The 25,566-nt window shown below is 42.7% G+C and overlaps 1 protein-coding gene across 1 annotated transcript in view; it reads left to right on the top strand.

Moving 5' to 3' along the window:
• tes (testin LIM domain protein) overlaps nucleotides 1–24,578 on the top strand; it is a 61,994-nt gene extending 37,416 nt beyond the window's left edge. Inside the window, exons 4-7 of the mRNA XM_033038327.1 lie at nucleotides 519–842; nucleotides 9,191–9,406; nucleotides 20,670–20,828; nucleotides 24,024–24,578. Of these exons, the coding sequence (XP_032894218.1) occupies nucleotides 519–842; nucleotides 9,191–9,406; nucleotides 20,670–20,828; nucleotides 24,024–24,215 (891 nt within the window). The 3' untranslated portion in view covers nucleotides 24,216–24,578. The remainder of the gene's footprint in view (nucleotides 1–518; nucleotides 843–9,190; nucleotides 9,407–20,669; nucleotides 20,829–24,023) is intronic.
• The last annotated feature ends 988 nt before the right edge of the window (nucleotides 24,579–25,566 follow it).

Here is a 25,566-nt window from a genome sequence, read left to right as displayed (position 1 = left end):
TCTTTATTCTCAAACTACTTTTAACCTGTAGAAACAAATTGTCAAGTAAATAAACTCCAGGGTTTTATGTTTGCATCCATTTTTATAGATTGTTCAACTTTGGTTAGTATATGAGGTAGTAAGATTTCAATTTATAGAATTGCACTGGTGATCACAGATACCTCAAAACAAAATGTTGGATTCAAAATGCATGAAAATGTAATCCAAGTGTCTATCTGCATTTACATACCAAAATAATGTGTCTCCATTTTTATATGGAAAACCTGCATATTTTGGCTGCTTGCCATCCCAGATGTTCTTGTATCACAACAGCTGCACTTTTATCTCATTGCTTTATCTGGTGTTTGAAAATCATTAATTAAAAACGTGCTGACTTCAGTTGGGGAAATACTTTGTCTTTGGACAGCTGTTGGATCTTCTGTGTGTTTCCTTGGAGGCAAATAAGGGAAAAAAAGTTATCTTGCCTGACTCACAAACTTGGAAAGCTTTGATAATTCAACTCATTTCTTCCTTTGAAGGCTGTGCGGTATATGGAGTTGCTACCAAAGGAGAAGCAACCAGTGGCTGGCTCGGAAGGAGCTCAGTATCGAAAGAAGCAGTTGGTTAAGCAGCTGCCTGCTCATGATCAAGACCCTGCAAAGTGCCACGAGCTGTCTGCTAATGAGGTGAAACAGATGGAACAGTTTGTGAAGAAATACAAGAATGAGGCTCTTGGGGTTGGTGATATCAAACTCCCGGATGAATTGGAGGCACAATCTAAAGAACCAAACAAAAATGATGCTGGTGGGAGGAGTACAACAGTTGCTGTTGGATCAGTGGCTGGGCAACTGGATGCAAAATATGTAAGTACGAAAACTAAGATGTAACTTTGTTGACTTTTTTCCTCTTGAACACTATATAACAGCTAAAGCATCCAGAGCAAGTTCTATATTGTATTTGTAATTATAAATGATGTGTCTAGTTTCTGAATGTTAATGCACTTCTATGAATAACACCGGAATTAAGATCTTTACATTATGTGGATTTTCAACTACTTTTGTCCACTTCAAAGGTGTACATTTTCTCAATGGGATTGGGGTTATTATTCAGGTTTTTAGAATCATATATATTTTGAAAGTATTAGCATTTATAAATGAAACATTACATTTTATGTTCCTTGTATTTTTAGCATTAGGGTATAAATGATATGCTCTGATACCATCTAGTTTGCAAAGTTGCTTTATTTTTAACTTTCCTCATTGTCTTAAAAGGAATGACAGAAAATCTTTGTCTAATGTAGACTGATTTTATTTTAACTAGTTAATGTCAAGAATTGATTTGCAAATGTGAACAGTAGGTTTCATGCTTAAAATCTGAAACAAATTTAACATTCCTTATAATTACCACTTTGATGCTCCTTAAATTTGTGCTTGTTCTTTAGTTTAGAGATACAGCATGGAAACAGGCCCTTTGGCCCACTGAGTCCACACTAACCATTGATCACCCTTTCACTAGTTATGTAATCCCACATTCGCATCCACCTCCTACACACTCGGGGCAATTTTCAGAGGATAATTAACCTAAAAACTCACGTACCTTCCATATACCAAAGGTAACGGGGGCACCTGGAGGAGAAGGGAGAATGTACAAACTCCACACTGCGGCACCCGAGGTCAGTATTGAACCCAGGTCGAGGATGCAGTGGAGGCAGCAGCTCTAGCAGCTGCGCAATAGTGGCATCATAGTAAAGTATAACTGACATTCCAATTTGAGACGAGAGAGGGAGAGAGAATCAACCTTCATGCTGCTGGGTTGTAAGATGCCCAAGTGAAATATGAGGTGCTGTTCGTCCTATTTGTGTTGGGCCTCACTCTGACAGCGGAGGAGGCCCTGGACAGAAAGGTCAGTGTGGAATGGGAGGGGGAGTTAGTGCTTGGCAACCGGGAGATCACGAGTAGGCCAAGGTGTGCTGAGCAAAGGTGTTCAGTGAAACGATCGCCCAGTCTGCTCTTAGTCTCGCCGATATATAGGAGGCCACACCTAGAACAGTGGATACAGTAGATGAGGTTGGAGGAGGTGCAAGTGAACCTCTGACTCGTCTGAAAGAACTGTCTAGGTCCGTGGACGGAGTCGAGGGGGGAGGTAAAGGGACAGGTGTTGCATCTCCTGCGGTTGCAGGGGAAGGTACCTCGGGAGGGGATGGTTTGGGTGAGAAAGGATGAGTGAAGCAGGGAGTTGTGGAGGGAACGGTCTCGGCAGACACTGAATATAGAGGTTGGTATGTTATGTTACAGTCGTACAACATGTTGGTGAGTTTGTATTCGGAGCGTGTTCAGTTTTGGTCAGTTTTAGGAAGAATGTCATTAAACATTATGCAAACGGTGCAGAGAAAATATGAGGGTGTTGCCAGAACTCAAGGGCCTGAGCTATAGGGGGAGTTTGGGCAGGCTAGGACTTTATTCCTTGGAGCGCAAGAGGATGAGGGGTGATCATATCGAGGTGTAAAAAATCATGAGGGGAATAGATAGAGTAAACGCAGTCTTTTACCCCAGGTAGAGGAATCAAGAACCAGATGACAGATTTATGGCAAAAGGGGAAAAATTTAATAGGAACCTGAGGGCAACTTGTTCACACAAAGGGTGATGTGTATATGGAATGGGCTGCAGTGGAGGTACTATAACAACATTTTAAAGACATTTGGACAGGTACATGGATAGGAAAGGCTAATGGGATTATGGGCCAAATGCAGGCAGGTGGGACTAGCAACCATGGTTGGCATGGGCGAGTTGGGCCAAAAGGCCATTTTCTGTGTGGTATGACTCTCAATGATGTTCCTGTGAGTTGTATCTTGTTGGTTTAAAAGACTCTTGAGATGAAGAGAATGCAGCAGCTGACATGATAGAACAAGGATATATGTGTGTATCTGTTTTAGTGCACTTGCCTTTGTACGTTGAATATCTAGCCCCTGGATCTTTTCATTTGGAAAGTGCACATTAGGCCTCTTTCGAGTTCTGATCTTGGTTTAAATCCAGTAAAGCATTTTTCTGTTGTTTATAGAACTAAATTTAATAATGGCAGATGCAAAAACTGTTCTTGCCCTGCTCATTTTAAGCAGGGCCTGAAATACCCAGAGATTTCTATCATGTTGTTTGTGCAATAGTGTCAGTTAACCCTCTCTACTATAATCTCTCCACTGTACTCTGCTATCAATAGCCGAGAGGCAGAGCTCCCCAGAGCCTGGATATTGTATAAAGAGGAGCTACAGGTGCTGGTTTCAACCAATGATAGACACAAACAGTTGGAATAACTCAGCGGGTCAGACAGCATCTCTGGAGAAAAGGAATTGGTGATGTTTTGGGTTACTCAGCGGGACAGGTAGACTGAGTATATCCCTCTATCTGTCTCAAACGTAGACTGAGTGTTAATGGCTAAATATTGTATTTTCGTTAAATTCTTGAATGCACTACAAATGCTCGTGGATTTCCCAAGTCCTGCCATGGTGTTACTATCAGCTCAAAGAGATTCTAATAACTCAGTACAGGTAATCCCTAGATACAATTAAAAGTTCTCTCTCTCTCCTGCGCTTCTCCCACTCACGTATTTCCCTGTGCCTTGCACTGATATTTTGCTTGATTGAAATTCATTTTTTTGGGTGGGCTCCAGAGAGCTAGAGCCGGGTGCAGAATTGGCTTCACAGAAGGAAGGAGAGGATGGTGGTGAAAGGTGTGTTTCGGACGGGAGGCCTGTAACGATGAGTGGTGTGCCTTAAGAATCGTTGGTGGGCCCATTACCATCTTGTGGTTCATATCAATTATTGGGACGAGAATGTACAAGGCATGATTAGTAAGTTTGCAGATGACACTAAAAGTGAGTATCATAGGCCATGAAGATGGTTATCTAAAATTACCACAGGCTCTTGATCAGCTGGGCAAGTGGGCTGAGGAATGGCAAATGAAGTTGAATGCAAATATGTGATGTGCTCCAGTTTGGGAAGTAAAAACAGGGCAGGAGTTTCACAGTGAATGGCAGGACCTTGGAGTGCATTTAGATTTTACACTTTAGACTTCAGAGACACAGGGCAGAAACGAGTCCTTCGGTCCACCGAGTATGCGCTGACCAGCAATCACCCCATAAAAACTAGCACTATCTTACACACTAGGGTCAATTTACAATTTTACCGAAGTGACTTAACGTACATCTTTGGAGTGTGGGAGAAAACCGGAGCATCCGGAGAAAACCCCTGCGGTCACAGGGAGAACGTATGAACTCCGTGCAGACAGTACCCATAGTCAGGATCGAACCTAGGACTCTGGCGCTGTAAGGCAGAAGCTCTACCTGTGCCACCCTAGTGTTGTAAACTAGGCAGCTACATAGTTCCCTGAAAGTGGTGTCACAGGTAGATAAGGTGTTCAAGAAGGCCATTTGTACATTGGCCTTCATCAGTCAGGGTATTGTGTATAGGAGTTGGGACTTTATATTACAGTAGCACAACACATTGGTGAGGCCACACTTGGAGTACTGAGTTTTGGTCACTTGCTATAGGATGGGTGACATTAATGTGGTAAATATGGGTGTAAGGACTTGAGGGCCAGAGCCAAAGGGAGAGGGTGGGCAGGCTAGGGCTTTACTCCGAGGAGTGCAGGAGACGTAATCTAATAGTGTAAAAGATCACGAGGGAAATAGTCTTTTAACCAGAGTATGGGAATCAAAAACAAGAGGACGTGTGTTTAAGGTGGGAGAGGAAAGATTTAATAAGGACCTGAGGAGCAACTTTTTCACTCGGGGTGCTGGGTGTATGGAACGAGCTATCAGAAGAGGTAGTTGTGGCAGATACTATAGTAGCATTTAATAGCGATTTGTACAGCAAAGTGTAGAGTCACGCATTTTGGTAGTAGGAATAAAGGTGTAGATTATTTTCTAAATGGGGAAAGAATTCAGAAATCGGAGGGCAAATGGACTTAAGAGAGCTGGTGCAGAATTCCCAGGGAGGTTTACAAGAATGGTCCCAGGAATGAGTAGGTTAACATACGATGAGCATTTGTCAGCACTGGGCCTGTGCTCGCTGGCGTTTAGAAGAGTGAGGGGGGACCTAATTGAAATGTACAGAATAGTGAAAGGCTTGGATAGAGTGGATGTGGGGAGGATGTTTTCACTAGTGGGAGAGTCTAGGACTGGAGGTCGGCCTCAGAATTAAAGGACATTCTTGTAGGACGGAGATGAGGAGAAATTTCTTTAGTCAGAGGGTGGTGAATCCGTGGGATTCTTTGCTACAGAAGGCTGCGGAGGCAAAGTCAGTAGATATATTTAAGGCAGAGATAGATTGTTGGTTAATACAGGTGTCGGAGATTGGTTAGTACAGGTGTCGTGATTGAATGGCAGAGTAGGATGGATGGGCCGAATGGCCTAATTGCACTCCTGTCAAGTATGAAATCTAGTCGGAGGGAGGGTCTTGACCCAAAACGTCACCCATTCCTTCTCTCCAGAGATGCTACCTGTCCCGCTGAGTTACTCCAGCATTTTGTGTCTATCTAATGTTTTTATTACTGGACTAACCTACTGTTAAACAATTAATGTACAAAACCAGATTTGTAGAAATTAGGTTTAACAGAGTGAATGTGGCCCTCCAGTATCTTTGTGTGGCATCCTGCTGCTGATGCAACTAACTGGATTTAATCGTGGCGGGCTCACTTTCACTGATCCTGTGCTCTTACTATTCTGAGCTAATGTAACATGACTCATTTCCTATCACCAGTTTTTGTATTTACAACCAGTGGCCAGCAGAGGGGGAACCTCCACCTTCTTTCTGACTACACTCATATCAATTTAATTTCAACTTTCGTACATAGCTCAGGTATTTAGTGAGGGAAATCTGAAAGTCCAAAGGTCCAAATCAGTTTCTATCCACACCCATTGTTTTTTTTTTTTAGCTATGAATTCCATGCAACATTTGGCAGCTTCATTCGGTATCTCAACAGCATTTGGTGCTCATCTAGCGAGGTGTTGCATGCTAACAATTGAAATAAATGGCCCTGCTCTCAAACCTTCCGGATTTTTAATATTGATTTAAGAACTCCACAATGTGAACATGTCAAAAGTTTTTGTGTAACTGGGGATTAGGATGTATGGCATTGTTTCCATTATTTTCATTGCAGTCAACCTTTCAACAGGGGAGAACAAATTCCACAATAGCATGTTAGAAAGCTCTTCCAGAATTAGCAAAGTGCTTTGTTCACACATTGATTGAGATCACTACATAGCTTTAAGGTGCGGACATAGTGCTCATTTCTATGCCAGACACCAGAGCGCCATTATTCATTTTTGTTGCATTTGTTTATGAAATTAATATAAAGTTGTAGAAATGTTATTTTTCCACAGTCCACAAGTTTAGAGTTTAAGACTTTAGAGTTACAGAATTGAAACATGCCCTTAGGCCGACCTAATCCGCGCCGACCTGCAATCACCCCGTACACTAATGTTACCCTACACACTAGGGACAATTAACCTACAAACCTGCACTACTTTGGAGTGTGGGAGGAAACCCACATGGTCACAGGGAGAATGTACAAACTACACACAAACAGCACCTGTAGTCAGAACCAAACCTGGGACTCTGGCGCTGTAAGACAGCAACTCTACCACTGCGCCACTCTGCCAGCCACATTTTCATTTAATCAAAATAAGCCATTCTTCAAACATAAGTGAGACATTTGGCAAAGTGCTTGCCTTGAGGTCAGCAGTTTTTGCAGTCATCCTGGGTGAGTCATGGTCCTCTAATGCTAGGCAGTTTTTAATGGGGCCGAAACAGTTTGTGACTCATAGTTTTCTGTAAAGTTGCTGCTGATTTTTTGATTTTTTTGAAGACTTTTGCATTAATCTTGTAACAGCATCTTTCTTTCTGTAAGAAAATCCCTGGTTTGCCTTGTTCAGAGATATATTAGTGGTAATAATTGTATACTTAGCACTTCATCTTCACATTTTCAATGTCATCGTTGTTTGCCTATAAATATGTCAGAACATATTATAGTTTCTTTGCTAAAGTGGAACAGTAATCAATGCTTTTATTAAACCCTTTCATTTGGCATTTGTGTTTAACTCTTGATATTTAAAGACATTTAACATGATTTTCTGTAGATTGTTAAGACTGAACACATCACTCCATGATCTACTGGTTATGCATTTGGTAGTCAAATATAGATTAATTTCCAATATCTGTAATTATATTAGAATTATTAAGGTTTTAGCTGTTGATTCTCAACCAGATCAATAAATTATTTCAGACTGGGCATCAATAGGGCGTTGCAGGGTCGGCCTGGCCAAGCATAGTCGTGGTGTCCACCGCCGCTGCTCCACCGTTGTAGGCTGCGTCTGGTCCACGTGCTTGGCCTCTTGGAGCAGCGCCTGGTCCAGCTACTGCAGGGCCTCCAGCGGCCCACTACACCATCTAGGCTGTGCACTCCCTCCCGCCACCGGTCGGCTCACTGGCCCTCCGGGTGGGTTTCCGTGGGTCCTCGATCCGCAGTGGATTCCAGGCGGATTCTGGTTCAAGGATGACGTTGTCTTTTCCGATTCCCAAACTAAAGAAAGATTGAATTTCTTTGATTTGGTGCCTTATTGATGTCCCCAATTGACCCAAAGCATTTAAAAACCACGTATATTTTGCTAAGTATTCAGGGTCAACATATTAGTAACTGTGGCAACTTATTTATGAGCAATAATGTTCCATGAAATGTAAAGTTATTCATGTTTGATAATGGATAAGTGTTGCCCAGAATACTGGGAGAACTCCTTCGCAGATTATTGACAATTGAGGTGCGGTCACATATTTCACACAGATAAGGCTGACCGTAATGTCACCTATCCATGTGTAGGAAAGAACTGCAGATGCTAGTTTAAATCGAAGGTAGACACAAAATGCTGGAGTAACTCAGCGGAATGGGCAGCATCTCTGGAGAGAAGGAATGGGTGACATTTCGGGTCAAGACCCTTCTTCGGACCTATCCATCTCGCCTGTCTCACCTACCCACGTTCTCCAGAGATGTTTGCTGGCCTGCTAGGTTACTTCAGCGTTTTGTGACTTTTTTTGATTTAATGTCAGTTGTTATGGTAGAGAAAATAAATACTTTATGTTCGAATTGGGCAATGCATTATGGGTTGTGCCCTAAACCATATTGTTTGATGCAATCTTGAGTTCATTTCCAGCTCTTGTTAACTAGCTCAGCTGGGAGGCAATGTGTAGAGAATCTGAAACTGGCCTTGATGGCTTGCAAATGGAAGGTGGGGACACCAGGATTCCTACTTGTGAGCTCTGGCCAGTCATCGTTACTTCAACATATCTGCTGTGAACTAATTTAGTCTATAATGTAATTTGGCTATAATTTTCCGCTGTTTTCCCACTGTGATTCAATGACATAGGTGCTGCCATCTAGGCTTGTATAGGGGCAAGAAACTACACAGTATAATTTTAAAAGGACACCCAAAGGAAAATCAAGTAGCCTGCAGATGTTTAAAATCCAAAATAACACAGAAAATGCTGGAAGTTTTCAGCAGACCACAGACCAACAGTGTAAAGAGAAACAGAGTTACCATTTCAGGTTAAATCCTTCATAATTTTTTATCTCTCCAGTTATTTTTGTTTGAGCTTGTGTATATGTCTAGTGAAGACAAAATTTGTCACCGCTATAGTTTTCCCGTGGTCTCTCTTGTGATTCAATAGCACTTCAATGAAGCATTTTGACCTGAAACATAACGTTGTTTCTCTTTCCACAGCTGTTGCCTAACCCTCTGTGTCTTTAGGCACTTTTTTTTTTTAATTAGTCACGAAATGCTGTAGTAACTCAGCAGGACAGGCAGCATCTCTGGAGAGAAGGAATGGGTGACTTCTTCAGACTCCAAATGTGAAGAAGGGTTTCGACCCGAAACGTCATCCATTCCTTCTCTCAAGAGATGCTGTCTGACTCGCTGAGTTACTCCAGCATTCTGTGTCTATCTTCAGTTCAAACCAGCATCTGCAGTTCCTTCCTACACATTCTGTTTTTATTACTTCTGTATTCAGTCTAGTAACTCTCTCTATGTGGAATGTAATAAATTAAGTAGCCCCATCGCACTTGGTCTTGGTACTTTAACCTGAGAGCCTTATTTTTATTTCTCGACTTAGTAACAGATTTTTGTCTATTTTCTGGTCTCTGATGATTGAATGTTGTTCTTGTTCTAGGCGTGCTTCCGATGCAAGTTGAACATGAAGAAGGGAGACCCAGCAGTGTATGCAGAGCGTGCTGGCTTCGACAAGCTGTGGCACCCTGCTTGCTTTGTCTGCTGCATCTGTAGCGAGCTGCTCGTGGATATGATCTACTTTTGGAAGAAGGGCAAACTGTACTGCGGTCGTCACTATTGTGACACTGAAAAACCACGGTGTTCTGGCTGTGATGAGGTATGTGGTTTGGAATTTTGAAATTTGTAAGGAAGATGAGTAATTAATAATCTGGTTAACCCTAGAGCTCACTTACTGGGACAGCATGATGGGGAAAATGGCCAACATAGGATGTTAGAATGGTAATAAATAGATGTGTCAATGTATTTAGCTTTCACAGCACAGCTTAATTAAAACAGCTCAAATTAATACACTCTGATGAAAAGCAGGTTTACTCATCTATTGAGGGGGGGATAGTTGTTTGCTGTTCTGTCTAGGTTCTTATCTGTCGCAACCTTGAGATTACAACTGCTCTTTGTCACTATGTTCAGCAGGCAAGTCTGCCAGAAGTTAATGATTGCCCTTTTTTAATAAGTAGACCCCATCAATTCTCCCTACAGGGATATTGACATCAATGGATCTATTTGTTCGATATATGGGAGAGATTTTCAAAACAGGAAGTGTAAGGCTAAAGTCAACTCTGGGGTAAGACAAAGATGAAAGGTTCCAGACAGTGATCATTTATTTCAACTCTACAAGTAACCATTGGGTCATGAGAATATAAAATGCTGCAACTACTTTGAATCTTGGAAACACTTTGGGTTTGCTCAGTGTGTTTCCTCAGTGTGCTTCAATAAACCAACTTGTACGATAGGCTCACCACTGATCTACAAGCTGTTTTATTTTGTGTTTGTGCCTAGATGCATGATACGGGTATAGCACAAAAACAGCATAATATTCCCTCCTACAAGGTAGAAGGAAATGTGCAATTTCAACATATCCTTGTAATATTCTCTGTCATAGAAATCCAGGTATACATTTAGGCTTTTTTTTTAGTGAGAAATAACAATACATCCTGCAGCTATTCTTCCATATAAAACTATGTGATTTCTAAATTCCACTTTTTAATTTTCTCCAACTCCCAGCAGTCAGTGATGTCTAGTGAAACCATTGATATAATGTAATATGTATATATTGAAAGTTGAAATAACTGCCCCCTTTTACCTAAAATCTTGCTCTTACATTCAACTTGAGATTAATTGAGGGTGCAACATTTCTCTGGAGCTTGAAACTTGTCCTTTCCTTTCTATTACAAAATCAATGGCCAGAAGGTACACTTTGCTGGGGGCTTTTACTGAAACTGGCCTATAGTTCGCCTGTAATTGAACAACTGTGATGGCCTTCACGAGTGGTATTCCACAGTTAAATTGATTGTACACAGGCACAGCTGCCAAAATACTACTAAAATCCTTTGAAGCATAAAACTGGAATGTGAAGAAAATGTTAAAAAATGCCTTCCAGCATGAATAGATGGAGCAGTCACCTCCTTAAGCTACAGATCACTGGCTAGGTGTGAGGCTGCAGACCCACTGTGTATGTTGAATGAACTTCAGCAAACAATAGTTCATGTTAAGTAACTTCTTCAAGTGTCCTTGCAAAGGAATAATGCATTTGAAGTGAGATTTTGCAAACAGGAAGGCCATGCACAATCATGTGAGGAAAAGTGCCCTGCAGGAGCTAAATATAAAAGAACAAGCTCATTCAGAAGTGTCAACAGTCAAAAAGCTGAAATTCTTTTTTTTTTTTTTCTTTTTTTTAAATTATTTTATTAGAAGTACGGTAAATTACAATAATACACAACACATATATCTTAATACATTTTTTTGTACCGCTTCATTTTTTTTGAGCTTTAAGAAAAAGATAGAAGTAAGGAGAGTAAAGAAAGTGCGCAAGAGTCGTGAAGTGCAAGAGAGTGTTGGGAAAAGAAAGCCCCTTAGAAAAGAAGTTAGAGAAGGAAGTGAAGTAAGAAAGTAGACCCTAGAAAAGAAAGAAAAATAAAGTAAGGACAGTCGCTCTATTATAACATTGAACTCCGCAGAAAGACTACCAACCAAGAGAAGAAGCTGAAATTCTAACAGTGTGTTCCTATTTTCCATAAAGTATAAAGGACGCAGACTGCATACTTCCACTTTCTTGGGGGAAATGTTTTGCAGCCTTTCTGTGCTCTTTAATAGAAAGGATTTCACATGAGAATGGCAGCATATTTTTCTATTTGGAAAGCGATTGTTTAACTTGGCAACAAAGCGTTTGCAAGGGCCTGCTTCATCACGTATATAAAATTTCTTACACAGGTACTTGTGATATACAGTACACTTACTGTAAGGCTTCTGGGGAAAGCTGTTAGATAGCAGGTTCTGGCTTAATCCCTTGAAAATCTGGCTATTCACATAGCGTGCAAGAACCTGCTGACTGAAAGACCTGACCTTCCTAAACTCTTCTCAGTGGAAAATTACTCATGGTGAAAATCCACAGGGAAGCCATTGTTAGAAACTGTTTAGATCAATTGTCCTTTTTTTAAAAAAAAATTAAAAAAAATTCAAACAGCAGGAGCAAGTTAAGAATACACATGTTAACTTTATTGCTGAGGTAATCTTGAAATAAAAACTAATATCCGATGAACAATTGCAATATATTCTAACTAATCCAACTTCCTGCAATTATGGTATATTATACACTATTCGTTCTTAGAGTGAAGTTAACCATGGACCAAGGAAGCAAATTTTTATTAAAATCTATTTTCATTTTTAATGGCCACCCAATTATTTTTTTTTAACTGGGAGCTCAAAATAATTATAGTTCATGAACACAATAGGAAATGTAGATATATGTAACGCTCTTGTTTTGTGGAAAACAAAGTCTTTATTCAATGGACTTTTGAGCGGAACTCCTTAACAATAAAAGCATTTATGGAATGAAAAACAATGGATTTCAATGTTTTGTGTTTTACTGACAATGGAAAAGACTAATTTAAACAGATGGGCAAAAAGGTAACCAGCCGTTCTATTATATAGCCAGATTTATTTACTCAGATCAGCAGAGCAATATGAAAAACATATTACATGTGTGTAAAAAAAAAAAGGCAAAGTGCTGGAGCAACTCAGCAGGTCGGGCAGCATGTCTTGAACTTACCTGTGTACCCCATGCCCACACTCTAATGAGTTTCAAGCCAGACGTGATGTTGAGCTCTTCTTCTGTCGCTCCTGCCTTTGGGCCTTTGTCTGTTCGTCTCCCAGTCAGACCAGCAGTGCAGCGTCTCGCTATTGAGGGAGTGCAGCGGAGGTTTACAAGGTTAATTCCAGGAATGGCGGGACTGTCATATGCTGATAGAATGGAGCAGCTGGGCTTGTACACTCTGGAGTTCAGAAGGATGAGAGGGCATCTTATTGAAACATCTAAGATTGTTAAGGGTTTGGACACGCTAGAGGCTGGAAACATGTTCCCGATGTTGGGGGAGTCCAGAACCAGGGGCCACAGTTTAAGAATAAGGTGTAAGCCATTTAGAACGGAGACGAGGAAACACTTTTTCTCACAGAGAGTTTGTGAGTCTGTGGAATTCTCTGCCTCAGGGTGGTGGAGGCCAGTTCTCTGGATACTTTCAAGAGCGAGCTAGATAGGGCTCTTAAAGATAGCGGAGTCAGGGGATACGGGGAGTCAAGTCAAGTCACTTTATTTCTATAGCACATTTAAAAAACAACTCTCGTTGGCCAAAGTGCTTTACATTGGTGGAGGTACTAACGTTAAACAACATTGGTTCATAGATTACGTACATACATAAATACATATGTATAGCCCTCACTCCGAGGACGTCAAGAGAGGTTTGAGAGTAAAGATGAGTTTTAAGTCTCGACTTAAAGGAGTCGATGGAGGGGGCAGTTCTGATGGGAAGAGAGAATGCAGGAACGGGGTACTGATTGGGGATGATCAGCCATGATCACATTGAATGGCGGTGCTGGCTCGAAGGACCAAATAGCCTACTCCTGCACCTATTGTCTATTGACCCCTTCTCCCGTCTCCAACATTCCTCCTCCTCCTCCTCCTCCTCATGGACTCTCTCTGTCGGCCTCCTACGCTCTCTGGATCTTTCTTTTCCCAACAACTGGCATGACTGTCTTGACTTCAGTACTCCTCTTACGCACACCAATGATGCCCTCTGTGAACCCACAGCCCTCCACTCACTCAACAACAATCCCAACAGCGCAGTCTAGGGAGCTGCCATTGTAGTCTAGCAGGCTGGCATCTACCATGCTGAGGCCAGGCACCAGCTCCTGAAACCTCTCAGACCAACCCTTGACCATGACCCCACAGATGAACACCAGGCCATCCTCACCCAGACTGTTACCAATCACCTCATTTCAGATGATCTTCCGTCCACAGCCTCCAAACCAAAATCCACAAACAGAACTGTCCTGGCAGACCCATTGTTTCTGCTTGTTCATGTCCCACAAAATTAATTTCCACATACCTCGACTCTATCCTATCTCTTCCCCCCCCCCCCGGTCCAATCCCTCCCTACCCATCTCCAAGACACCTCACATGCTCTTCGTCTCTTCAATGACTTCCGTTTTCCAAGCCCCCACTACCTCATCTTCACTATGAATGCCCAGTCACTCTACACCTCCACCCCCCCCACCAGAAGGGTCTTAAAGCCCTCCGTTTCCTCAACCGCAGAACCAGCCAATTTCCCTCTACCAATACTCTCCTCTGCCTAGCTGAGCTGGTCCTTGCCCTCAACAACTTCTTTGACCCCTCCCACTTCCTCCAAATCCAAGGCATAGCTATGGGCACTCGCATGCACCCTAGCTATGCCTGCCTCTCTGTAGGGTACGTCGAACAATCACTGTTTCAGGCATACACTAGCCCTATCCCCGAACTCTACCTCCGCTATATTGACAACTGCATTGGTGCTACCTCCTGCACCCATGCAGAACTCACTGACTTCATCAACTTCATGACTAATTTCCATCCTGCACTCAAATTCACTTGGATCATCTCCGACATCTCCCTACCATTTCTAGATCTCACCGTCTCCATCACAGGAAACAAATTATTGACCGACATCTACTACAAACCTACTGACTCCCATAGCTATCTTGATGACACTTCTTCCCACCCTGCTTCCTGTAAACACTATCCCCTACTCCCAATTCCTCCGTCTATGCTGCATCTGCACCCAGGATGAGGTGTTCCATACCAGAGAAAGCCTCATTCTTTAGGAAACGGGGGTTCTCCTCTTCCATTATAGATGAGGCTCTCACTAGTGTCTCCTCGATATCCTGCAGCTCCGCTCTTGCTCCCCCTCCCCCCATTCATAACAAGGACAGAGTCCCCCTTGTCCTCACCTTCCACCCCATCAGCCGTCGCATACAGCAAATAATCCTCCAACACTTTCGCCACCTCCAATGGGATCCCACTACTGGCCACATCTTCCCATCTCCAACCCTTTCTGCTTTGTGCAGAGACCGTTCCATCCGTTAGTCCCTGGTCAACTCATCCCTTCCAACCCAAACCACCCCCTCCCTGCAACCGCAGGAGATGCAACACCTGTCCCTTTACCCTCCCCCCTCGATCCATCCAAGGACCCCAACAGTCGTTCCAGGTGAGGCAGAGGTTCACTTGCACCTCCTCCAACCTCATCTACTGTATCCGCTGTTCCAGGTGTCAACTTCTCTACATTGGCGAGACCAAGCACAGGCTCGGTGATTGTTTCGCACAACACCTCCGCTCAGTCTGACTTAACCTACCTGATATCTTGATGGCACAGCACTTCAACTCCCCCTCCCATTCCCAATCTGACCTTTCTGTCCTGGGCCTCCTCCATTGTCAGAGTGAGGCCCAGCGCAAATTGGAGGAACAGCACCTCATATTTCGCTTGGGTTGTTTACACCCCAGCGGTATGAACATTGACTTCTCTAACTTCAGGTAGTCCTTGCTTTCCCTCTCCATCCCCTCCCCCTTCCCAGTTCTCCCACTAGTCTTACTGTCTCCGACTACATTCTATCTCTGTCCCGCCCCCTCCCCTGACATCAGTCTGAAGAAGGGTCTCAACCCGAAACGTCACCCATTCCTTCTCTCCAGAGATGCTGCCTGGGCCGCTCAGTTACTCCAGCATTTTGTGTCTACCTCCAAATGTATTGTTCCCCAGTCCCACACTGCTTGCTTCAACCAAAATCTTCAATCAAGACTGCACTGGCATTGCTGCCCGCTCCTGCCTCTCTGAGCTCATCTCCAATTACTTTGATCCCATCGTATGGCCCCCTTGTCCAGTATCTTCCAACCTACATATGAAACACCTCGCATGTCCTTCAACTCTTCAATAACTTTCAATTTCTAGGCTCTCAATGCCCATCTTTACCATGGACTTTTTGCATCTCCATCCCCCGCAAGAAAGGTTTTAAGGTCCTCCAGTTCGTCCTTGAACAGAAACCGAATCAATTTTTCTGTACTAACACTCTCCTCCACCTGGCCAAACATGTCCTCGCCCTCAACAACTTCTCTTTTGACTCGTCTCACTTTATTAAAGTGAAAAGTGTAGCCGTGGGCACTCACATGGGCCCCAAGTATGCCTGCCTTTTTGTTTGTTGTTGAACAGACCTTGTTCTAAACTTACACTGACACCATCACCTAACTCTTTCCCCACTACAATGTTGACTGCATCAGGGCTGCCTCCTGCACCCATGCAGAACTCATGGATTGCATTAACTTTACCACCAACTTCCACCCTGCCTTCAAATTCACTTGGACCATCTCTGACGCCTCTCTCCACTTTCTTGATCTCACTGTCTCCATCAGGAGACAGACTATCGACTGCCCTTTACTACAAACCTACTAACTCCCACAGTTATGTGGTCTCCACCTCTGCCCAGTCTGCAATGATGTTATCCGCTACTCTCAATTTCTTTGTGTAGGAAGGAACTGCAGATGCTGGTTTAAATCGAAGATAGACAGTCTGAAGAACGGTGTCGACCCGAAACGTCAGCCATCCCTTCTCTCTAGAGATGCTACCTGTCCTGCTGAGTTACTCCACCATTTAGTGTTTACTCTCAATTTCTCTGTCCATGCCGCATCTGCTCCTAAGATGAGGCTTTCCATTCTAGGACATCCGAGATGTCCTCGTTCTTAAGTAAATGTGATTTTCCCCCTCCCTGCAGGTATCTCTTATGATCTTATGTTCCTTCCTCTGGCTTCACAACCCGCACTTCTTCTATTCTTATCTCATACTTTTTGTCATTTAATCTCTGGCCTTTGTCCAACCACCTGTCTATTAAAAACGTGTAATTTCTATCTACCAGTAACTTGCCAGACTTTGTCCTTTCCAGCTTTTTCCAACCCAAAACCTATCCATGTTCTCCAGAGATGCTACACGACCAGCTGAGTTACTCCAGCAGTTTCTCTTTTTGAAAACTTCCTTGTTTATCCATATTAACTATTTTTCCAAAGATTGACACAAAAAGCTGGAGTAACTCAGCAGGACAAGCAGCATCTCTGGAGAGAAGGAGATGCTGCCTGTCCCACTGCATTATTCCAGCTTTTTTTGTGTCTGTCTATGGTTTAAACCCGAATCTGCAGTTCCTTCCTACTATTTTTCCAAACTCCCACTCTAAAGATATTTTATCCCTACCGAATGGCATGTTTGCTTTCCTATTCTCCTTGTAGTCTGCAAAGCAATAAAAGATGCAGGTTCATAGCTCGTTATTTTCTGCAACACCTCAAGTTTACAGGTAAAACCCACGCATCCTGTCTCTTGTGTACCCCAGATGCTTATTCCATTTTTCTTCTGGCTTTTAGTTCGAGCTTTGCCCTGTAGATGGCACTGTGGTACATTTTTTGTTGGTATGCCCATTAGCCTGATGTCCTGTCCAAGTCATTGAAGCATGTTCTCAGCTTACTGACTTTACCATGCGCAATCCACTCAATCTTGCCACATCACTGGCTAGAAATTAAAAGCTGAGAGATGTCTGAAATTCCACAAAGAATCTCTCATGCAATATATGTTTGAAAGTGAAGATAACGTCTCTGTTTATCAGGCACCCCCCCCCCCCCCCCCCCCCTTTCACTTTATACTCCTAAATTTCTTGTAAATGATTACAACTGATCAAAGTTCAACTGGAAGACCAATGTTTGTTTCTTAACTTGTCTTCTACATAATTATGCTTGGCCAAAGTGCAGGTTCCTTCAACAAAACAATTGTTGTCATCATTACTTTGCTTGTGCTTTTAATGCTCATAACCCTGCCATACTCCTTTTCCAGAACTTGGCAATAGACAATAGATGCAGGAGTAGGCCATTCGGCCCTTCGAGCCAGCACCGTCATTCAATGTGATCATGGCTGATCATCCCCAATCTACCCCATTCCTGCCTTCTCCCCATACCCCCTGCCTCTGCTATTTTTAAGTCATATCTAGCTCTCTCTTGAAAGCATCCAGAGAACCGGCCTCTGAGGCAGAGAATTCCACTTGCTTCTAATCTTATTAGTAGAGTTGATATTCAGTTTAGTAATGACAATTTCAGAACCAACCTCTTGATACCGAATGTACCCTGTTGGTTATTTGTGAATCGGTATGTAATGTCCAGTGTGGACACAATAAGAGGCACTAACATCCTGTGATCGAGTCTACACCCTTCTTACTGTGATTCCCACAGTTTATTGGGGTTGCCCTTTGTAAAGAGCAGTTTTGTTTCTTCGATCCTCTCCCCTTTTCCGAAATATTCCCAGTTATTTTGTTTTTAAGACATCTTGTTTGGTTGGTATAGGGTTATTAAGATTCAGTGAAAATATTAGTTTACAATCTATCCAGTCAAATCATACAATCCATGAGTACAATCAAGTCATACGACAGTACAATGGATAGTGAAAAGAAAAGGATATCAGAGTGCAGAATAAATGTTATTGCATTAAGGGCCTGTCCCACTTATACGATTTTTTTCAGCGACTTGCCGGCACCCGTCATAGTCGCAGCAGGTCACCGAAAATGTTCAACGTTGATAATCCAGCGGCGACCAGATAAAGGTACAACTCTTTGGGCGACTACTCACAACCAAACGGGCGTCACCACGACCATACAGGCGACATGTCGCGCGCGGGGTGACGCCTGTATGGTCGTGAGTAGTCGCCCAAAGAGTCGTACCTTTTTCTGGTCGCCGCTGGATTTTCAACATTTTGCACATTTTCGGCGAATTGCTGCAACCATGACAGGTGCCGGCAAGTCGCCGGAAAAAATGGTGTAAGTGAGACAGGCCCTTTCGCTACAGAGCAAATTCCAAGATCTACGATGAAATAGATTGACAGATCGAGACCAATGCGAGGATCGTTCCGTTGTCTGATAACAGCAGGGAAGAAGCTGTTCCTAAATCTGCTGCTATGAGCTTTCAAATTTTTGGATCTTCATGATAGGTGGGGGGAGAAGATGACATAAGCAGAGTGAAAGAAAATATCTATAATTATGTTGGATGCTTTCCTGAGACAGCATAAAGTGTAGATTGAGTCGATGGTGGGGAAGCCATTTTGTCTGATGGATTGGCCTACATCCACAACTTTCTCCTTCTTCTTCTTATTCTTGCGTACGGCATGCACGGCCTAAAGTTGTAGATTAACTTGTTCTATTTGATCTTATTTGATTGTGCACGCCGGGTTGATTGAATTCGTCGATACAGGGTGGACCACGTGAAGGTTGCAATCTCCCACCCCACAACTTGTCCAATCCCTTAATAATCTTATATGTTTCAATAAGATATCCTCTCATCCTTCTAAATTCCAGTGCATACAAATCCATTTGCTCCATTCTTTCAACATATGACAGTCCCGCCATCCCGGGAATTAATCTTGTGAACCTACGCTGCACTCCCTCAATAGCAAGAATGTTCTTCCTCAAATTTGCTGACCAAAACTGCACACAATACTCCAGGTGCGGTCTCACTAGGGCCCTATACAACTGCAGAAGGTATTTGCCGCTATACTCAACTCTTTTTATGAAGGGCAACATGCCATTCGCTTTCTTCACTGCCTGCTGTACCTGCATGCTTACTTTCAGTGACTGATGAACAAGGACCCCCCGATCACATTGTACTTCCCCCTTTCCTAACTTTATACCATTCAGATAATAATCTGCCTTCCTGTTTTTGCCACCAAAGTGGATAACCTCATATTTATTTGCATTAAACTGCAACTGCCCACTCACCCAGCCTGTCCAAGTCACCTTGCATCCTCATAGCATCCTCCTCACAGTTCACACTGCCACCCAGCTTTGAGTCATCTGCAAATTTGCTAATGTTACTTTTAATCCCTTCATCTAAATCATTAATATATATTGTAAATAGCTGCGGTCCCAGCACCAAGCCTTGCGGTACCTCACTAGTCACTGCCTGCCATTCTGAAAGGGACCCGTTAATCCCTACTCTTTGTTTCCTGTCTGTCAACCAGTTTTCTATTCATTTCAGTACCCTACCCCCAATACCATGTGTCCTAATTTTGCCCACTAATCTCCTATGCTGGACCTTATCAAAGGCTTTCAGAAAGTCCAGGTACACACTAGGTACAAGGCTCTCCCTTGTCCATTTTCCTAGTTACATCCTCAAAAAATTCCAGAAGATTAGTGAAGCATGATTTCCCCTTCGTAAATCCATGCTGACTCGGACCGATCCTGTTACTGCTATCCAAATGTGCTACTATTTCATCTTTTATAATTGACTCCAGCATCTTCCCCACCACCGATGTCAGGCGGTCTATAATTCCCTGTTTTCTCTCTCCCTGCCTTTCTTAAAAAGTGGGATAACATTAGCTACCCTCCAATCCACAGGAACTGACCAGCCAAGGATCCAGTTGGAGAGGGGTGCTGACTTCTAGGTCCAGGCGTATGGTGACGAGTTTGATTGGGATTGTAGTGTTGAAGACAGGGTTATCATAAATAGGAGTCAGGCGTAGGTGTCCTTGTTATCTAGATGTTCCAGCGATAAATGTTGGGCAAGAGATATTGCATCCACCAGGAACCTCCTGTGACAATAGACAACCTGCACAAAAGGCTGCAAAATAAACCATGCTTTGGATTATATGTAGGAAGGAACTGCAGATGCTGGTTTAAACTAAAGATAGACACAAAATGCTGGAGTTACTCAGCGGGTCAGACAGCATCTCTGGAGAAAAGGAATAACTGACATATCGGATCGAGAAGAAGGGTCTCGACCCAAAACGTCACCTATTCCATTTCTCCAGAGATGCTGTCTGACCCGCTGAGTTACTCCAGCTTTTTGTGTCTATCTATGTTTTGGATTATGTTCTTTATCCCTCGGGCACTAGAGGATGTGAATTAATCAAATTTCTTTTGTGAGATTTTTCATTCTGGAATGTAATCACAATTCTATTTTCTATTACTATGACGTATTGTAATTAATTAATGTAGACCTGAATTTGCTGTTCTTATCATTGCCGTGTCTCTTTCTCACTCCCCAGATGATATTCAGCAATGAATATACCCAGGCTGAAGGCCAAAACTGGCACTTGAAGCACTTCTGCTGCTTTGAATGTGACTGTGTCCTTGCAGGAGAGATTTATGTGATGGTGAACACCAAACCTGTCTGCAAACCTTGCTACGTGAAGTTTCATGCCGTGGTAATGTATCTCTCTACAATAACTGAGCACAGTGTTACTAAGCTAAATGGCCATATCGAAGATTGATCCTGCCCTTGTGAATTGAGTGATTTTCAGTTAACATTTCAGCTGCGATTGTTACTAAAATGCTGCAGCTAGACTATTTGGAAACAGCGAATTTTGGCTTTGGTGTCAAGTAAATCTCTTTTTGTTTGGGAACATTCAGTTTGTTTTACGAATCCAGTCTTAATTTTGAAGGTGAAAATTGCAACAGCAAAACACAATATATACCTTTGACTAATTAACTATTCTCAAACGATATGGACCGATCATTGTCAATACAATTGTGAATAAAGTGATGCACTGAGTCATAGACTAATACAGCACAACGGCTGATTCTGTTTCGACAAATGAGCCAGTTCTCCCAAATTATTCAGTTTGTTCCACTCAACAGTTCTTCTCAATATTTTATTTCCTTTTATGTATTTGTCCAATTTTTTTGTTGAAAATCAGCATTGAATCTGCTCCTCCTGCCCCTGCACCCAGTGTATTCAACATGCTGACCTATTTATTCATTTTTAAAAATCCATCCTGTCCCCTCTTATTCTATGGTTAATTACATCAAATTCAGATGAACAATGTAATGCATGATTTTTTTCAAATTCATTATTTAATAAGTATCATTAGATAATTTTGTGTGGGATTTAATTTTTTTCAGTTCATGGAAAATAAATATAGAAACATTTATGGCGTCATTTTATCACAAAACTGGTAAAGAGCTAAAATACTTACCTACCCTCCACATGTCTGTTCTGCTGACTTTGTAATTGAATGGATAGAGGTGAGTGTAACCTACAGCACAGAACACCACGGGAGATCCTTTTTCCCTGTGGCCATCGAACTGTACAACTCCTCCCTCTTCCCCTTCTGTCGTGGGGTAGACTGACAGTAGTAAAGAAAACAAACTCAATGCTAGCATTTATTTCAAGAGGGCTTGTATACAAAAAGAGGGATGTTATGTTGAGGCTCTATAAGGCGCTGGTAAGGCCGCATTTGGGATATTGTGAACAATTTTAGATACCATTTCTGAGGAAAGATGTGCTGGCTCTAGAGTGGGTCCAGAGGAGGTTTACAGGAACGAGTAGGTTAACATATGATGAGCGTTTGTCAGCACAGGGCCTGTACTCGCTGGAGTTTAGAAGAATGAGGGAGGACCTCATTGAAACATACAGAATAGTGAAAGGCTTGGATAGAGTGGATGTGGAGAGGATGTTTCCACTAGCGGGAGAGTCTAGGACTAGAGGTCATAGCCTTAGAATTAAAGGACGTTCTTTTAGGAAGAATTCTAATGAGGAGGAATTCCTCCTAATGAGGAGGAATTTCTGTAATCAGAGGGTGGTGAATCTGTGGAATTCTTTGCCACAGAAGGTTATGGAGGCCAAGTCAGAGGATATTTTTAATAGATTCTTGATTAGCACAGGTGTCAGAGTTTATGGGGAGAAGGCAGGAGAATGGGGTTAGGGGAGAGAGATAGATCAACCATGATTGAATGGCGGAGTTGACGTTGGGTCGAATGGCCTAATTCTACTCCTATTCCTTATAACCTCCCCCCTCCCCATCCCAATCTTTGCACATCCCCAATCCTGGACTTTTCACTCACCAGTAATGAATTTCTCCACCTGCAGTTTTGAATCTCTGAGATGGGGCAAAGATAGGTTGAAGTAGAGATTTCCACAATAAGCAAAGCTTTGAAGCCATTAGTTGCCTCCATTTGATCAGACAGACATCTATTCATATTTATTATAGAAGGATCATTCATAGCTCAGCAAGAGATATTCAATGTGACATGCTTTGAGAAGGCAACTAATCAGTTTGCTTGAGATCTTGCATGGGAAAGAGTTAGAGGCATTGTTCCTTCTGAACGCAGGAGTGAGAAAAGTAAAGCAGTCAGATCTGAAGTGGGACATTGAATTTAGAAGGCATGCAGAGATTCATTTTTGCATTAGATATTGTGTCTGCAAAAAGGCCAAAGCATGACAGTTGATATGTGAGGGAAGTGAACCAGTGCTAAATAACAGTTTCATTGCTGATCCAAGCTTTGTAACAGGTACAGGGTTAACTTTGTAACAGGGACGGCAGGCACGGTGGCGTAGCGGTGGAGTTGCTACCTTACAGCATTTGAGACCCGGGTTTGATCCTGACTACGGGTGCTGTCTGTACAGAGTTTGTACGTTCTCCCCGTGAGCGTGTGGGTTTTCTCCGAGTTCTTCGGTTTCCTCCCACATTCCAAAGACGTACAGATTTGTAGGTTAATTGGCTTGGTGAAATTGTAAAAATTGTCCCTAGTGTGTGTAGGGTGGTGGATAGTATTAGGGTGCCGGGATCGCTGGTCAGTGAGGACAGTGGGCCGAAGGGCCTGTTTCCGCGATGTAATAATAATAATAAGCCGTAATTGTACTAAGAAATACAATGAAATTAGGGGAGCTACTCCTAATCAGTGCAACCAAAACAAGTTAAAACAAGATAAAAACACAACCAATACATCCAATATGTTATCTCTAATCTAATCTAAAGGTACAATCTGATCTGTGATTCTATATTTTAGAATGCCACTTTTTTCTGGCCACAGCTATGAAATCGCTATCTGGTGAATCTGGTATTTTATTGCAATTGTGTTTTTCAAAAACAAAAGTAGCTAGTTTTGTAGTATTTGAGGTAGTCAGAAAATGTGTGCATTTGGAACGTGAGCTAATCGGCAACATGGTGTAAGGTTGCAAATGAGAACTAGATGCTCAAAATGTGCACGTTACTGCTTACCATATTTTGCATCTTTAAGGGGCTGCCACTGTACGAGCTAATTCAAGAGTTCTCCCGAGTTTCCCCTGATTCGAACTCGGGGAATTACGGTAATAGCCGCTTGTAGCTACTCGGGGCTCTCATGGACATTTTTCAACATGTTGAAAAATGTTCACGAGTCTTCACGAGCTTACCACGTTTCCCGAGTACCTACCGTTAGCGTTACGAGCTGCTAAGAGACGTCCCGAGCTCCGACGTACCCGCTACGTACATTCTACGTGCTTACCACGAGTTTGATTTTTTTATAAACTCGGGAGAGCTCTTGAATTAACTCGTACAGTGGGACAGGCCCTTCAGAAAGAAGCCAACAGAAGGGGTGCAACCACAATTTAATTCCCTGTATCAATGTCTGATTTTTAGGTGTGCCAGGGCTGTCATAATGTCATTGATCCAGAGGCTCAGCGTGTTACATATGGGAACTACAACTGGCACGCCACCTCCGAATGTTTCCTGTGCTCCTGCTGTGGTAAATGCCTGATCGGCGAGAAATTCATGCCAGTGGAAGGAATGTTGCTCTGTTCAGTGGAGTGCAAGAAGAAGTTGATGTCTTAAAAGAAGAGGCAAGATTAACGGCAGCTAAATTAAATGTTGGGTGCATGGTTAGTTTGTATACTCTACATTCTACTAACGATGGATTGTGTATTGAGCAATTACTCTCTGATTGCAAATAATAATAATGTGTTAGTGAATAGAGCATGTTGCATGATTGTGACCAAGGAACTTGTTACTGTACGCGTATGTTAGTGAAGCTGCCTCTTACCGATAACGCATTTATACTTCATATAAAGCATCTGCATGTTCTGAAGATCTGTTTGAAATCTCATTTATAAAAATGTAGATGTTTCTTTTTGATACAGATTTCAATCAATGTAAACATTTGTGTACTTTTGTTCAAATAAAATTTTGATTAATCTATTTTATGAATATCCTGAAATTTGGACATGAACCTCTATATTGCACATAGGCGTTCACCTTTAAAACATACCTGCTACCAACGGTCTTTCCTCCAAGGTTGAAGTTTTCCAGTTCAAATCTCACTGCTGTGAAATGAGCAGAAGAATCTACATTGAATATCACGTCGGGCACTAGCTGGCTGGCTGCGCTGATTTTTCAATAAGACTAGACTAAGTGAGACCCGTTGGGTCCCATGTTCACACGGGAGGGCTGGTCCCCCAATGCAATATTCCACCTCTCCATCAATTCCAATATTGGTGGCCAGTGGGGGGGGGCTTTCTGGAGTGCTGATATGGGTTCTTGGGGTGGTAGCTCAGTCCCTCAAGCCTGATCTGCTGGCAGCTCACTCACGGCTGGTAGGCTGGCTGTTGACTCATGACTATTCCTTGAAATTCCGTTTCAAGTAGGGTGCAAGGCCACCAAATTCAAATCCATGTTCCTACCATTTCAAGCAGAGTGCAAGGCCACCAAATTCAAGTGCAGTTTCTTACCACTATGAGCAGGGTGCAAGGCCACCGAATTCAAGTGCCGTTTCCAACCACTTCAAGCAGGATGCAAGGCCGCCAAATTCAAGTGCAGTTTCATTCCACTTCAAGCAGGGTCGAAGGCCACCAAATTCAAATGCAGCTTCATACCATTTCATGCAGGGCGAACCACCATAAAACCACACAAAACACCAAACTCACAGTTCAGTAGACATTCAGTGTGTTCAGTTGATTCACAGCTCAGCCAGAGTCATGACCTCTCCCTCCCCCATCATGCAGAGACTGAGCCATACCCACACTTCTGGGCTTTGTAACCCCTCCCCCTCCCACCGGAAAAGGTGTGGCTTTCAGGGCGTGATTGACAGGACAGAGATTCTCAACATTTTTTAAACACTAATAACACTTTTCATTGATGGGAAGAATTCTCTGCACCTGCTCAGGGGGGGGAGTGAGTAAGATGGCCA

The sequence above is a fragment of the Amblyraja radiata genome, chromosome 19 (genome assembly GCF_010909765.2).
Source record: "Amblyraja radiata isolate CabotCenter1 chromosome 19, sAmbRad1.1.pri, whole genome shotgun sequence".
Classification (NCBI taxonomy): Eukaryota; Metazoa; Chordata; class Chondrichthyes; order Rajiformes; family Rajidae; genus Amblyraja; species Amblyraja radiata.
Note: the sequence above shows the minus strand (reverse complement) of the source record. Positions and strands in the feature narration are given on the sequence as shown.